The sequence below is a fragment of the Halichoerus grypus genome, chromosome 5 (assembly GCF_964656455.1).
Source record: "Halichoerus grypus chromosome 5, mHalGry1.hap1.1, whole genome shotgun sequence".
In the NCBI taxonomy this organism is placed as follows: domain Eukaryota; kingdom Metazoa; phylum Chordata; class Mammalia; order Carnivora; family Phocidae; genus Halichoerus; species Halichoerus grypus.
In genome coordinates, this window is record NC_135716.1 from 166,188,275 (window position 1) to 166,202,111 (window position 13,837).

Sequence of the window (13,837 nt, forward strand, 5' to 3'; positions counted from 1 at the left end):
GAATAAGGTCAGGCACCAATATGTGATGGACTTCTGGTAGAGACAGTAAAATGTCAAGTATCAGAGCATAGATCCCAGAAAGGCAATAAAAGAAACCCAGTAATCCTTTTTTTTTTTTTTTTTAAGATACTCAGCCAGTTAACCCCATAGCCCAGATTTTTGTATAAACTGTAAGCAGTTGCTTACACTTACCCTCGAAAGCGGTATGATACGATGAAAAGAGGGTTGACCAAGAATCATGTCCTGGGAAGGGGAGGGACTAAATACTGGCCTCACCACCAGATTTGTAACATTAGGTAAATTACTAGACCTTTCAGAGATTCCCTCATTTGATAAAGGTAAAATAATATCTACCTAACAGTTTTGTTGTAAAGAAAAGGTTTAAAAAAACGACAACACAGAAACAAGTCTGGTACACTGCAGATTCCTTTCCTATAATCCATTAAGGGATAATAGTGAAAATTCCCTCCTTCCAATGACATTTCTAGTGCCTGAAATTTTTCTTACAGTAGTTCCCCCTTATCTGAGGTTTCACTTTCTATGGTTTCAGTTACCCATGGTCAACTGTGGTCCAGGTCAGATGATTCTTCGGACGTGTGGTCAGAAGATCAACAGTAGGCTAATGCTAGGTTACAATACCTACATTGTTCACCTCACATCATCTCATCACATAGGCATTTTGTCATCTCACATCATCACAAGAAGGGTGAGTATATTACAATATTTTGGGGGGTTACTATTTATTTATGACAAATATCCCACATCCATAATCCTCTCCTGTCAGAAGTTCTTTGAAATGATGCCATCAGCCTCGGCCAGTCAGAGGATGGAGTCATCTGACTCACCTAACCTGTGAATGGCCTTCCAGGTAGCATAGGTTTTTAACTGGCCAATTTTGGCACGCCCGGGTGGCTCAGTCGGTTAAGCGGCTGCCTTCGGCACAGGTCATGATCTCAGGGTCCTGGGATCGAGCCCTGCATCAGGCTCCCTGCTCAGTGGAGAGCCTGCTTCTCCCTCTCCCTCTGCTCCTCCCCACTGCTCGTGTTCTCTCTCTCAAGTAAATAAAATAAAGTCTTTAAAAAATATAAAATAACTGGCCGTTTGAAACTGCCTGTCACCTTGTTAACCTCAGCCACGTTCATCTGGATGGACGTGTGCTCCTCAACGCTGATGACACAGTAGCTGGCAGAGCATTTCTGCAACAGGTACAGGTCCACAAACTTGCTGGCATCCTACTGCGTGTCCGAGATGTGCCTGCTGCCACCACCACGACCGCCAGTGCAGAAAGCTACAATTAGATATTTTTGAGAGACCACCTTCACATAACTTTTATTACAGGATATTATTATACTTGTTTTATTATTGTTGTTAATCTCTTGTGCCTAATTTATGAATTAAACTTTATCATTAAATAAATAAATAAACTTTATCATAGGTATGTATAAATAGAAAAAAAACAGTATATATAGGGTTCAGTACTGTCTGTAGTTTCAGGCATCCACTGGGAGATCTTGGAACATATGCCCTGTGGACAAAAGAGGACTACTATAGTTCCTTTGCGGTTACTTTCTGTCCTCCAGGAGTTCCCAGGAGTTAAAATGCAAATATCCTTGAAGCAACGGTAATCTCTAAACCTGTATTACTTCTCCCGATTGGCTGTAACAGGCCCCTGAAGAGAACACACAAGACCGATCATTTAATCACTGAGAAAAGGGTAAGGAAGTCTGGAGTGTGGGGTCATCTTACTGGGATAGACCCCTCATGGTTTCAGAAAAGAAAACTGTCCTGGAAATGGGCCTGGGTTCTAGCCTCAGCTCTGCCACTGGGTGGATAAAACCCTCAATACCTCTTTTAACAAGTATTTATTGAGGGCCAGGCAATGTGCTGGAGAGAAAGTCTTTTTTTTTTTTAAGATTTTATTATTATTATTATTGTTGTTTATTTGACAGAGAGAGGCACAGCAAGAGAAGGAACACAAGCAGGTGGAGTGGGAGAGGGAGAGGCGGGCTTCCCGCTGAGCAGGAAGCCCGATGCGGGGCTCGATCCCAGGACCCTGGGATCATGACCCGAGCCACAGTCAGACGCTTAACAACTGAGCCACCCTTGTGCTCCTGGAGAGACAGTCTTAAGAGTTCACTTACCCCCAAAGCTTATAGACCAGGGAAAATGACAGTAAACAAAGAGTTATTCAATTACAGTTGTGCAAAGTGCAACGAGAAAGCACCAATGGAGCTATCCTAGGCGGGGGTGGGGGTGGGGGTGGCAAGGATGACCAGAAATTAACCAGACAAGGAGGGAAGGGAAGTGTGGGAACCCTGTGTGCCAAGGCCCTATGTGGGAAGGAGCTTGGCACTGATGAGCAGAAAGAAGGCCAGCATGACTGGCACATAATGAGAGAGAGGGTGGCAGCAGATGAGACTGGAGAAAGAAGAAAAACAGGGACTTTAGTCATTAGCTGCAAATGATGATCAGCTAGGAGAGAGTTAATAGAAATATAGCAGTCTCAGGTTTATGTTTTAAGAAGTTCCTTCTGGTTACAGTGTGGGAAATAGATCTAGGGAGAAGAGAGTAGATTAGGAGTTAGAAGAGGATTGTAGGAAGTCCAGGCAAAAGGTAATCTTCTAATATAGTGGCAGTGAATACAGTTAGAAATGGACAAAATGGACATTTTTAGGAGGTAAAATGAGAGGTCTTGGTGATGGATTAGACTGGGAGAAGGGCACTAAAGGAGAAAGAGTTATCAAGGATGATACCTGATTTGATTTGAGCAATTGGGTGGATGAGGTGGCATTTTTTAATGTGGGGAGATTTATGGGAGTGGAGAAAGATCATAAATTGATCTTTGGACATGCTGGGTTTCAGGAGAACATAAAGTGTCAGATAGAAATATTCTGTAAACAAAGGGAAGGGGACACAGAGAGAAAAACATAGCTGGGAATACAACTCTTGGAATCTGTGGTGTAGAGATATGAGTGGAAGTGAAAGGAATCCATGCAATTTCCTCAGAAGGGAGGGAGAACAACAAAAGGTCCCACAGCAAACCAGAGAGATAGAAGGGGAGACAAGGAGAGTAAATCATTCCCTCACTCAGAACGTATTTCCAAGGCTGTAAAATAAGGATGTTGGATCAAAATAAATTCTAAGGTCCCTTCTGGTTCCGTTGTTTTAGACTTCTGGAAGGTAGAAACCAAAGTAGTCCTTCCAGATACATGAAATGAGGAGTGGGGATAAGAGAGAGAAAAAGAAGCAGCAAAGAGGACAGATTTTACATACTCTTCAGAATTGTGCTGGGCTGGGGCTGGGTCCTTGAGCTCTGGTTCTCAAACCTTTCCAGCCTTCAGGAATAATAGACCTCACAGCCCAAGTCACCCCCTTAGTAAGGCGGGAAGAGAGAAATGTTTATATCCTTCACACAACTGACAGGGTAAAACCCCATTTTTAAAGATTTCTGCTGGTTCTCTGTAGTCTACATAACACACAAAGTTTGCCACTCCCTGGCCCTATGTATTTCTCACCATGTACTTATGCCCCAGCCACACTGAACTTTTTCCCAAATACATGTTTTTTCTGGAACCCAGGGCTCTGCACACGCAGTTCTTTCTGCCTCAAATGCCCTTGTCATCTTGCCTACCAGCTCCTATCTCTCTTTGAGACCCTCATCAAATGATGCCTTATTTCTTCCCCCAAGCAGAAAGGTGCTCTATTCTTTGTTCACCTGTAATATTAGTCATATTTCCTTATTGTAACATTTTAGTGTATTAAAACTATCTGTTTACATCAATATTTATTTTTCTTTTGGAAGTTTTGGATTCAGTTGAGAATCTAATGGGAGTGATGAATTTTGTTCTTAGAAAAAGGTACATGCACCCAGATTTTTGCCAACAATCTCATTGAGCAGCCCCTTCCCCAAGCCCATCTATCCCATGGACCCCAGGTTAAGAGAGCCAAGCCTTGGGCTTATATATTGTTTCTCCAGTAAATCTAGGACTGCTTATAGGACAAGGAACATTTTTATGATTGATCTTTATATTCCAAAGCGAAGTAAATACTTGTTGAATTAATTTGTTACCTCGTTCATTTTCGAAATTCTCCCTAGTACTGTCAATCCCCATTTTATTAATGAAAATCTGGTAAGGCCAACATATATGTTAAAAAGTTAAGTGTGCAGGGGCACCTGGCTGGCTCAGTCAGAAGAGTATGTGACTCTTGATCTCCTGGTCATGAGTTCAAGCACTACACTAGGTGTAGAGATTACTAAAAATATAAACTTAAAAAAAAAAGTTAAATATGCAGAGACTTAACTAGCTTAATTGAATGTTAAAAGAAAGGCACTGTGGGAATCCCAAGGTAGGTGGATGATTGGCTTTGTAATGTGCAGGTGTGTTTTATGACGGGTTGAATGGAAGCATGAAAAGAGCAATGTGAGAACAAGGCTAAAGGAAGAAAAGACTTGCAGCTGGGCCAGGTGGCCTTTGGACACTAGTAATTCACAGCTGTACAAATCCAAAAGCAGCAGCTGTTAGAGACCTCAAGGGCAGAGAAGAACAGTACCAAGAAAGGGCCTTGAAGATTCAACTCCAAGTCTAGAGGTAAGAGTTTCACCAGTTCTGCAGGAAAGGTAATGATAATATAATGAGCTTTTCATAAAGCTAAATGTAGTCACTGTAAAAGGCTGTTCTTTATTCTGAAGTTATTTCTCTCCTATCTTTTTTTTAAGTCAATAAATTTTTATTTAAGGAATTTTACATGTGATTCCTTCCGCTGCCAATCACCGTAGTTCCTGCAAAGTCAGAATCAGAATCTTCAAAATAGCCCTTTTAAAAAGAACTTGTTCAATCCACAGTTGTCACTGTCAGTCCCAAGTTATTTTAGCTGGGCTTCTTCGATCTCCACTTGAATATGGACATACTTCAAAAACTCCCCACCTGTAATCTTTGGGATCCAATGTCTTTACTTCAGGGTCCCGTTTCTCCTATCTTTTTGATGTAAAAATGCCCTTTCTTTTCAAATGATGCCAATAAGAGTTAGCCATTTAAAAAAATCCTTATTCGGTAAAATATAATGTCGGGAACCCCATGTTGATTCCTAAGATTTTTTTTTCTCTTTTATTGATACATGGGATCTAAAAGTCCAAGTAGCAGTGTGCTAAGGCACAGCTTAAGGTCTCAACGTAAGACGATCAGACAGAGAGAAAAATGGAGAGCAAACAAAATTTCTGGAGATAATGCCAAGGGGAAATGAAGCCAGGGAACCTTTGGAAGGGCTGGTTCAATTTTAGGTTTGTACCGAGAGAGAATAACTAAACCAATGAATGTGGGTCTGAACTATTTGTGACAACGCTTTACAGATAAATCCTTCCCTGGTCCTTGGGTGGGAACTACAGAGAACTTAAACAAGGCAAGTAAATGAGAAGTTGTGTCCAATTTGCTCAGAAATGCTAACCAGAGTGCCTCAGTCAATGGCAGAGTGAATTTAGCATTTCTGTAGCAAAGTAGTTCCTGGAGCAAGGGAGTATTAGCTTTTTGCTCAGTTAGCAAAGGCTTTACAGTGCTATCAATGTTCTATGGAGTGCGGTCCCTGTGTAACAACTGGCACATGGACTTGGGTTCTGTACCATAGGACCTTTACAAAGAAGTGAAGGCGTTCTGGGACGCCTGAGTGGCTCAGTCGGTTAAGCATCTGCCTTTGGCTCAGGTCATGGTCCCAGGGTCCTGGGATCGAGTCCCACATCAGGCTCCTTGCTCAGCGGGGAGCCTGCTTCTCCTTCTGCCTGCCGTTCCTCCTGCTTGTGCTCTCTCTCTCTGACAAATAAATAAAATCTTAAAAAAAGAAAAAAGAAATGAAGCTCTAAGCAAGGACCCTGACACCAGCATCATTTCAAACAGGGCCATTAACAAAGTGATAAATCAGAGGCACCTGGTTGGCTCTGTCAGTAGAGTGTGCAACTCAGTCTCGGGGTTGTGAGTTTGAGTTCCATATTGGGCATAGAGATTACTTAAAAAAAAAAAAAGTGCTAAGTCAGTACTTCCTGTGATGGACAGATGATCTGGGTTCTAAAATCCTTCAGTAAATAAACTTTCCCTTCCTCCAGTACTTCCTCTTGGGAACCCTGGCGAGATGGGGGAATGGGACTTGCTGCCCAGCACAGATCACAAAATCTTATAAGCTACCACTGCTCCAGATCTCCGCAGTCCTATCTAAGCTGCAGCCTGATCAAGGCCCAGTCCTACAACTGAAAATTTTAACTTTAGTAACTAAACATGTTATCAAATAAAACACCGTTATTATATGATTCATTGAAGGGCTCCTTTTAGATATTAAGTTTCTCTAGTAGTTTAAAGACTGTTTAATAAATTTAATGAGTTACAATTATTCAAATGTATCTATTGTTTAGGGTAGAATATAAATATGTTTCTTCATTGTAAAATGAAGTAAATAATGCAATCCACCACATAGGATTGTTGTGAGGATCAAATGGGTTAACATATGTAAAGTACTTAGAACAATGCTTGATACATTGTTCCCCTTCAGTGAGTATTGGCTATTTAGTATTCATACATCAAATACTTGTTCAGCTTCTACTACAAGTCAGGCACTGTTCTAGGGCCTGTAGAAACAGCAGTGACAAAGAGACAAGAAAGATTCCCTGCTCTCATGGAGCTTCCATTCTAGCTTGGGGAGCAAAAAAAAAAGTATGTCAGATACATAAGACAGGGTAAAGAAAACTAGAAAGCATAGTGCAGGGGAAGTTGCCATTTTTCATAGTGTGGGTGGTCAGGGAAGTCCTCTCTGATAAGGTAACATGTGACCAGAGACCTGAAGGAAGTGAGGAAATAAGCTTTGCAGTTATCTGGAGGAAGAGTGTTCTAAGAGATTACTGAATCAAAAAAAAAAAAAAAAAAAAAAAAAAAAAGGCTATCAAATAAGAGGGTCTAAGTCTATAATAGGGAGTGACAGGGTCACATTGTGTAGAAACCATGCCCCACCAGAGACAGGCCTCAGTTCCAGACAAGGGCTGCTATGAGGAAATGTGGACCCAGTGTTGTCAGATCTTCTAGGTTTTTTGTTTTTTAAGAAAAACTGTATCTTGAATTTTTCATGTGAACTGTTGTAATGTTTGAAAGGCATAAATGCATTTATATGTTCATCAAAAGTCATGGACAAGAATGTTCAGAGGCACTATTTATAATAGCCCCAAACTGGAAACCCCCCAAGCAACCATCATTAGAATGGATCAGCTATGGCACAGTTACAGTTTCTGCACAGCAGTGAGAAGGAACCAGCTACAACTTCACACAACATCCTGGGTGAATATCACAACATAACATTGAATGAGAAAATGTTCGGGGCGCCTGGGTGGCTCAGTCAGTTAAGTGTCCGACTCTTGATTTTGGCTCGGGTCATGATCTCAGGGTCGTGAGGTCGAGCCCCCTGTCAGCCCAGCATGGAGCCTGCTTGAGATTCTCTTTTCCCTTTCCCTCTCCCTATGCCCCTCCCCGCCCCCACGTGTGTGTGTGTGTGTGTGTGTGTGTGTTTGTGTGTGTGTGTGAGAGAGAGAGAGAGAGAGAGAGAGAGCGCACATGCTATCTCTAGCTCTCTGAAAGAAAATAAGAAAGGATGAAAGGAAGAAGGAAGGAAGGAAGGAAAAGAAAAAGAAGGGAAGGGAAGGGAAGGGAAGGGAAGGAAAAAGAAAAGGCCAGTCACAGAACAGTTCAAAAACAGGTAAAACCGAGCTATGGTGTTAGAGAGCTAGATGGTGGTTATCCTGGTTGGGTGAGGTGCTGCTAACTTTTTTTTTTTCTTAATCTGGTAGCTGATTTAATGGGTATGTTCAGTTTAATTTTATCAAATTGTACAGTCATCTGTGCACTTTCCTCTATACATTTATATTTCATAAAAAGTTAACAAAAACGTGGGCCAAAGTCTCAGGAGAATCAGGGCTCTGGGCTTCCAGTTTGCTCTGTAATACATAGATTTCTTTAGAGGGAACAGCAGAGTAGCTTTTAAAAAAACAAACTTATACTTCAGAATGCAAGTAAACCCTCTCTGTATTTGCTTTCTTTAGAAGCTCCTACAAAGTCCATTGAGGAACTTGTCTTTCCTTCTGGGTCATTACCCACCCTCACATTTACCCTTAGATGTGATCCAATACTATTGTTCATTCTTGTTCTCAAACTAGAAAAATAAATTCCTGTATACCATATTACTAGCCATAACTATCAGTAAAAGTACAGAATTGGAAACCATAGATGCAAGAGGAGAACCCAGAGGAAATTTCCAAGTAGGCTGTAGTCTACTATAGGCTGAGAGGCTCATAAAACATAACAGAAATTTCAGGTAGTTGTGAAGAGGCAGTAGGAATCATACTGGGCTGAAATAATCTATCCAGGAAACAGGCATGTCTTAGCCTGGGCCATGGGTCATAGGTAGAGAATCAGTTGGATATAAAAGATAGGCTTTAGGGGCACCTGGTTGGCTTATTTGGTGGAGCATGCAACTCTTGATCTCAGGGTTGTGGGTTCAAGACCCACAACCGATGTAGAGATTACTTAAAATCTTATTTTTTTAAAGATTTTATTTGAGAGAGAGAGAATACGAGTTGGGGGGAGGGGCAGAGGGAGAGGGAGAAGCAGGCTCCTCACTGAGCAGGGAGCCCAATGCAGGCCTTGATCCCAGGACCCTGGGATCATGACCTGAGCCGAAGGCAGATGCTTAACCTACTGAGCCACCCAGGTGCCTCCCCTCCCCCAAAAAACACAGGTTTTAGATAGTCACTGCACAAACACATCCCAAAGGTGCTTCAATTCAGGTGATTGATGGAGTTGAGGAAGCTGTTTTAGGTAATGAAGACTGCAGACTATGGATGTATGCTGAGGTTTGGGTCTTGGGGGGTTCCTTGAGAAAAATGATTGTCTCAAGAGTTATTGACATGGTAGAAAGAATCACTGACATGGCAGAATTTAAGAACCAAATCAACTTTGGCTCCCAAAAGCTAGGGCTAGGGAAGTAGGAGTATGGATAAAGAAGTTAGAGGAAAGTAGAACCTTCTAGAGGAAGTCAAATTGTATGTATCAGGACTAAGAAAGTTGTTCCTGGATTGGGAAGGAATCCTGGAAAGGACTCAATTAGGGCTCCCTAAGAGAAATTCCAGGGGCAGAGTCTAAATCTAACAGAACTGATACCTTGTCTAGCGCAACAACCTTGGTTGTTATTGTTATAAATTAGACCATGCAAGAATTTCCCCAAGAGGTATCCTAGGGGTGAGGGAATCTGTGATCAACTGTACTGGGTAAGTTGTCTGAAAATGCAGGGACTAGCCTAGTTTCTGACTTTCTTCTCAGAGAGGACTCTTTGCTCAGGAGCATTGCCCAAAGTGAATCACAACCTCATGCCTATTTTCACAATTCAACCTTTCGTTTATCCTTTCCACCTCCTAATGGTACTAAAACCTGGACCAATTATAATTCAGTGAACTAGTAATTACATAGTTCATGCTTGATTATACTATCTTTATAATCAGATGTTACCAATACCAGTATTTCCCACCACACTTACCTTAGTGCCTTTCATGAAATGGGATAAAATGCCACCACTAAAAAGAGTCAGACCACCTGAACTGAATATCAATTTCCAAGGTATGTGTATTAACATTGGTCTTCCTTCCCTAATGTGGACAGATGTATGAAAGAAACTTCACGTGAAGTGGCTTTGAATCTTGAAAATTCAAGTATATTGTACATTTTTACTTTAGAATAACTGGGAGCTGTTTTGTTTTAGGGGTGGGAGCAGGGAAGGCGCCTGAAAATTGAAAGGAGGAAAAGAACGAGGCAGGGACAGAACCAAGGTGAGACGGTTGCACATTGACTCCAAGGCCTTTATGGAAACCACATGGCAGGAAGGCTGGGGGCATTTACCTTCTATCAGCTAAACTCCAGTCAGGCACTGGATTCCTGTGATGGAAACTCAGAGAAGCTAACGCATGACTTGGCTTTTTCCAGTGGGGTACTCTCTGGACACTGCCCATGCTGCTGACTCCGCCTAGCTCTGGAGGCAGAAGCAGCAAGAGACTAAGGATTTTTTCCCCCTCTTATATAAGTAAGCCCCACCACTTGAAAATGGAGTACCAAAAAAACTAGCCAAAATGATCTCTCCTAAACTAGCTCAAGTGTACACCTTCTCCAGGAAGTACTCCCGTCACCCACCCCCTCCCCAGGTCAGATTAGGTGCCTGATCCTTTGTTCTCTCAGCTCCCGGCCAGTAGCTCCGTGGCTGCACTAACCCCAATATGATGATGCTTCAGTATCTCACTAGAAAAGGCTTAACTTTTTTGCGTCTTCTGTAGTCTGCTGAAACCTATGGACCAATTTTCAGAGTAATGTTTTTCAATGCACGAAATAAAATACATAGGGTTACAAAAGAAAACAATTATATTGAAATATAGTTCTTAACTCCAGACAACTTCTGAAGTATGAAGTCCTTGAGTGCAGGAACTCTGTCTTCATCTCCGTACTGCTAGTGCCCAGCACAAAGCCTGGCACGTAGATGGTACTTATAAATGTTTATTTAATGAATGAACAGAAAGATAGATGGCTCCTGCCAAGTCAGCCTGAGGAATGATTCACTGCAACTGCTTGTGCACATACCAACAGCTTGCATATTTTTCCCACTGTCTGAGATCATTTAGACCAGGGCTCTGAGGACACCCCCACTCAACAATGGGTAGCACAGCAGTGAGCAATAATGACAGGCTATTGGAAGACCAGGAAAACAACAAAGCTCATGTATTTCCACAAGCCAGAATATTCAGATAGTGAAAGTAAACAGGTTCTGTCTTCAGGAGGAGGAGATCTCTTGACCTTGGAAGCATGATGCTCACACTGCTTTAAAACACTACAGACAGCTGAAGGAGGAAAGAAAGGAACCTGAGCTAGTGTGTGGTGTTCTCCAGAGCGCCTCCTCTGTCCTGAATTGGACCACCCATCTCTGGGAAAGCGGAAAGTATCCCTAAAAACCAAGACAGGCACATGGCATGTGCCTTTCTAGGTTCGAGTAGCAGTTTTAGGCTTAGATAGAAATTCTGTTTTTGTTTATGTACCATCAGAAAACCTAAAGAGGCAACAATAAAAGCCAGTTCCCTCACTAAAGGGCCAAAGGTTTGTTCTAAGCTGATTGCTACATCTATTAAACATTTTGAAGAGAAAAGTAAAACCCCAGACAATTTTAGAGCTGAAAGCCACAACTATATGGGGTTCAGAAATTTCACCCTTAAGGCTTTTAAGATTGACCCTCCCAAGTTAGAGGGCTTCTCTAGCTATTAAAGCCATCTGAGGGATGGCAGAACGGTTTTCACTTGCTTGACAACAGGGTTTCCAACATCTGTTGGAAGAAACATGGCTTCAGGTGGGTGCCTTCTCTAAAAAAAAGGCGGGGGGGGGGAACTATAGGTCAAAGTTTTTAATTAAAAGGTTTTAATTAAAAAACAAAAAACAAAAAACCTCCCATTCCTAAGGTGTGTGCTATCTTTTTTGACCTCATTTTCCTTTAAATTGTCTGCAGTTTCCCTATATTTGTCCTAGTGCAGTAAACAATGCAATCAAAGAAATAAAAACCAGGATCCACTCTTGCCCCAAACACTGAAGATGGTCAAAGAGCAGGAATCACAGCACGGAAAATGGCCCAGCTCTAAATATACAAACAACATTAAACAAAAAACAAAACAAAACAAAAAACCCCAAGATATTATTATTGACATTCCTGGTACATTTCCTATAATATAATGTTGCAGACAATGCTTCTTTCCCAGGGAGTCCAGCTCGCTCAGGAGGAGACATCTACTCAGTGCCTCAGGATAGGCTGGGGCTGTTGAGTCTTCCCTGCCAAGCCTAAGGTTTTTTTATGAGCTTAATATCTTACAGAAACATCTGTGGTATAAATGGTATAAATGAATCTAAAAGAGGATGAAGGCAGGCAGGCACCTGTCACTGTTCTCCAAATCAGCCAAAAAGCTGAAGAGCGTGGGATCCAGGAGACAGATGCCATTAACAATTGAGGGATGGAGGGTAGAACAAGAGGAAGCACCAAATGAGTGGCTGCTTTTGGTTCCAAAGCCAAAAAAGGGCCCCACCAAAAAGGGCAGCTGGTCTAGATGAGGAATTCCCCTGCGCCTGGAGTCATGCAATAAAAATGATGGCCTTGGAGCCCCACCCCCACGACAGCCACAGTCCAAGAACCAGAGAAATTTACACCACATCACATAGTTTGCAAATGAATGGACTGATCCTAGTTTAGGAGGGTTAAGTGCTTTGACAAAGTTGGGGAAGGGAGGGAAGGTGAGCTTGAATCACAAAGCCTAGCTGTGACAACCGGGGATTTCTATTTCTACAAAGCCACGGCCTCTAGGCCCCTGATGCCACTTGGTCCATGGAGATGTACCCTTCCACTTATTACTGGCCTCTCCTAAAAATGGCACCCATGGTAATAACCCTTAGAGATATCAAGAGGCATCAGTTGCACTTCTGGAGCTAAGATAATTTCCTTGCCCCATCCTGGCCAAAGCACTTCCCTTTTTAAGCTGCTGCTGGCATATGCCACCTTCCCCTCCAAGCATAGGTCAACTTTCTTTCCTTTCAGAGTTTCGCACCGGCCTCTGAGGGCTCTTTCCAGGATACAAAATAAAGTATCTTTCTGCTTCCATGTGTGGGTGGGTTGCCTTCCAGTGTCAGATCTGCCTTCCAGAGTTTGGTCAGTGCACCTTTACAAAAATAAAACCACATGCGTGCACAGACAGACTAGCCTGGAAAGGGCTTTCTGGACACGGTTTCTGATTATCTTGATGCCTCCCTTAAAAGAAATAACTTTCTTGGTGTAAAAGGATTAGGACATTGAGTGACCTACTCTCAACTTCTGGAAGGACAGCTTGTTTTTGTCCATTTTTCAATAAGGGGGTGGGAGGAACCCAACATTTTCAGTTACAACAATGAGATTTTGTTTAAAAAAAAAGGATCCTATGTGGAAATGAGTGGGACAATGATAAAAATAAACAAATAATTAAAATTCCAAACCAAAACATATCTCCTGGCCCCGACATCCCCAGTTAATCCTCTAAGACCACAATTTCCACATTGTGGACTTGATGCTGGTGGTCTTCCATCTCAGCCACAACTTTCTCCTCAGTCCTCAGCTCTGTCTCCAGAATGACTGCTTTGCCCTCAGTATCCTCAGCCTCTGGGTCTGGGGCTGGGTCAATCTCAATGATGGTCTGCCCATCCTCCGAGGTGCTTTCAACAGCCTGGATTGCTGAGGTCAGGCCGGACTCCATGGCCACCAGCTCCACGGGGCTCACCATGGTGGTCATGTTGCCCAGGGTACTCCCATCCTGCATGGCGGTGGAGCTTAGCAGTGCCAAGCTAGATGAAGGGTGGATGGTCACTGTGTCTGGTGAGCTGCTCTTGGCAGAGGAGACCACTGTGGCATAGCGGAAGAGCTGAGGGCCAGAAGGCAGTGTGTGAACAGTCACAGGACTGGAGCCCTGGCTGAGGGTGGCCACTGGAATATTGCCCATGGAAAATGACTGGCCCACTGGGGTGATGGTGATGGGCGAGATGACTGTGAACTGAGGCTGCTGGACCGGAGGAGAAGGGCTCAGGACTGTGGTGGAAGCTGGCCGCTGGAGTCGGGGCCTTTTTGGAGGCTTAGGAGTGCTCACAGGCATCAGTACCACATTTTGAACCGTCTGGGATTTCAGCCTGTGATCCTGAGCTTGCTTCTTCTGCTCTTCCAACTGGCGTTCCAACTCTGTGGAAAAAAAAAGACAGACTTTGTGTGGAGAGAAGTATAT

General features: G+C 42.8%; 1 protein-coding gene and 1 pseudogene across 9 annotated transcripts in view; both read right to left on the minus strand.

Annotated features, from left to right (window-relative positions):
* Nucleotides 1–527: 527 nt before the first annotated feature.
* Nucleotides 528–4,078, minus strand: LOC144381803 (small ribosomal subunit protein eS21 pseudogene; annotated as a pseudogene).
* Nucleotides 4,079–9,848: 5,770 nt separating this feature from the next.
* Nucleotides 9,849–13,837, minus strand: part of GMEB1 (glucocorticoid modulatory element binding protein 1) — a 35,012-nt gene continuing 31,023 nt past the window's right edge. For all 9 annotated transcript variants that reach the window (XM_036123452.2, XM_036123459.2, XM_036123450.2 and 6 more), the window contains one exon: nt 9,849–13,794. In XM_036123452.2, coding sequence (XP_035979345.1) covers nt 13,094–13,794 — 701 coding nt within the window. In that variant the 3' untranslated portion in view covers nt 9,849–13,093. The remainder of the gene's footprint in view (nt 13,795–13,837) is intronic.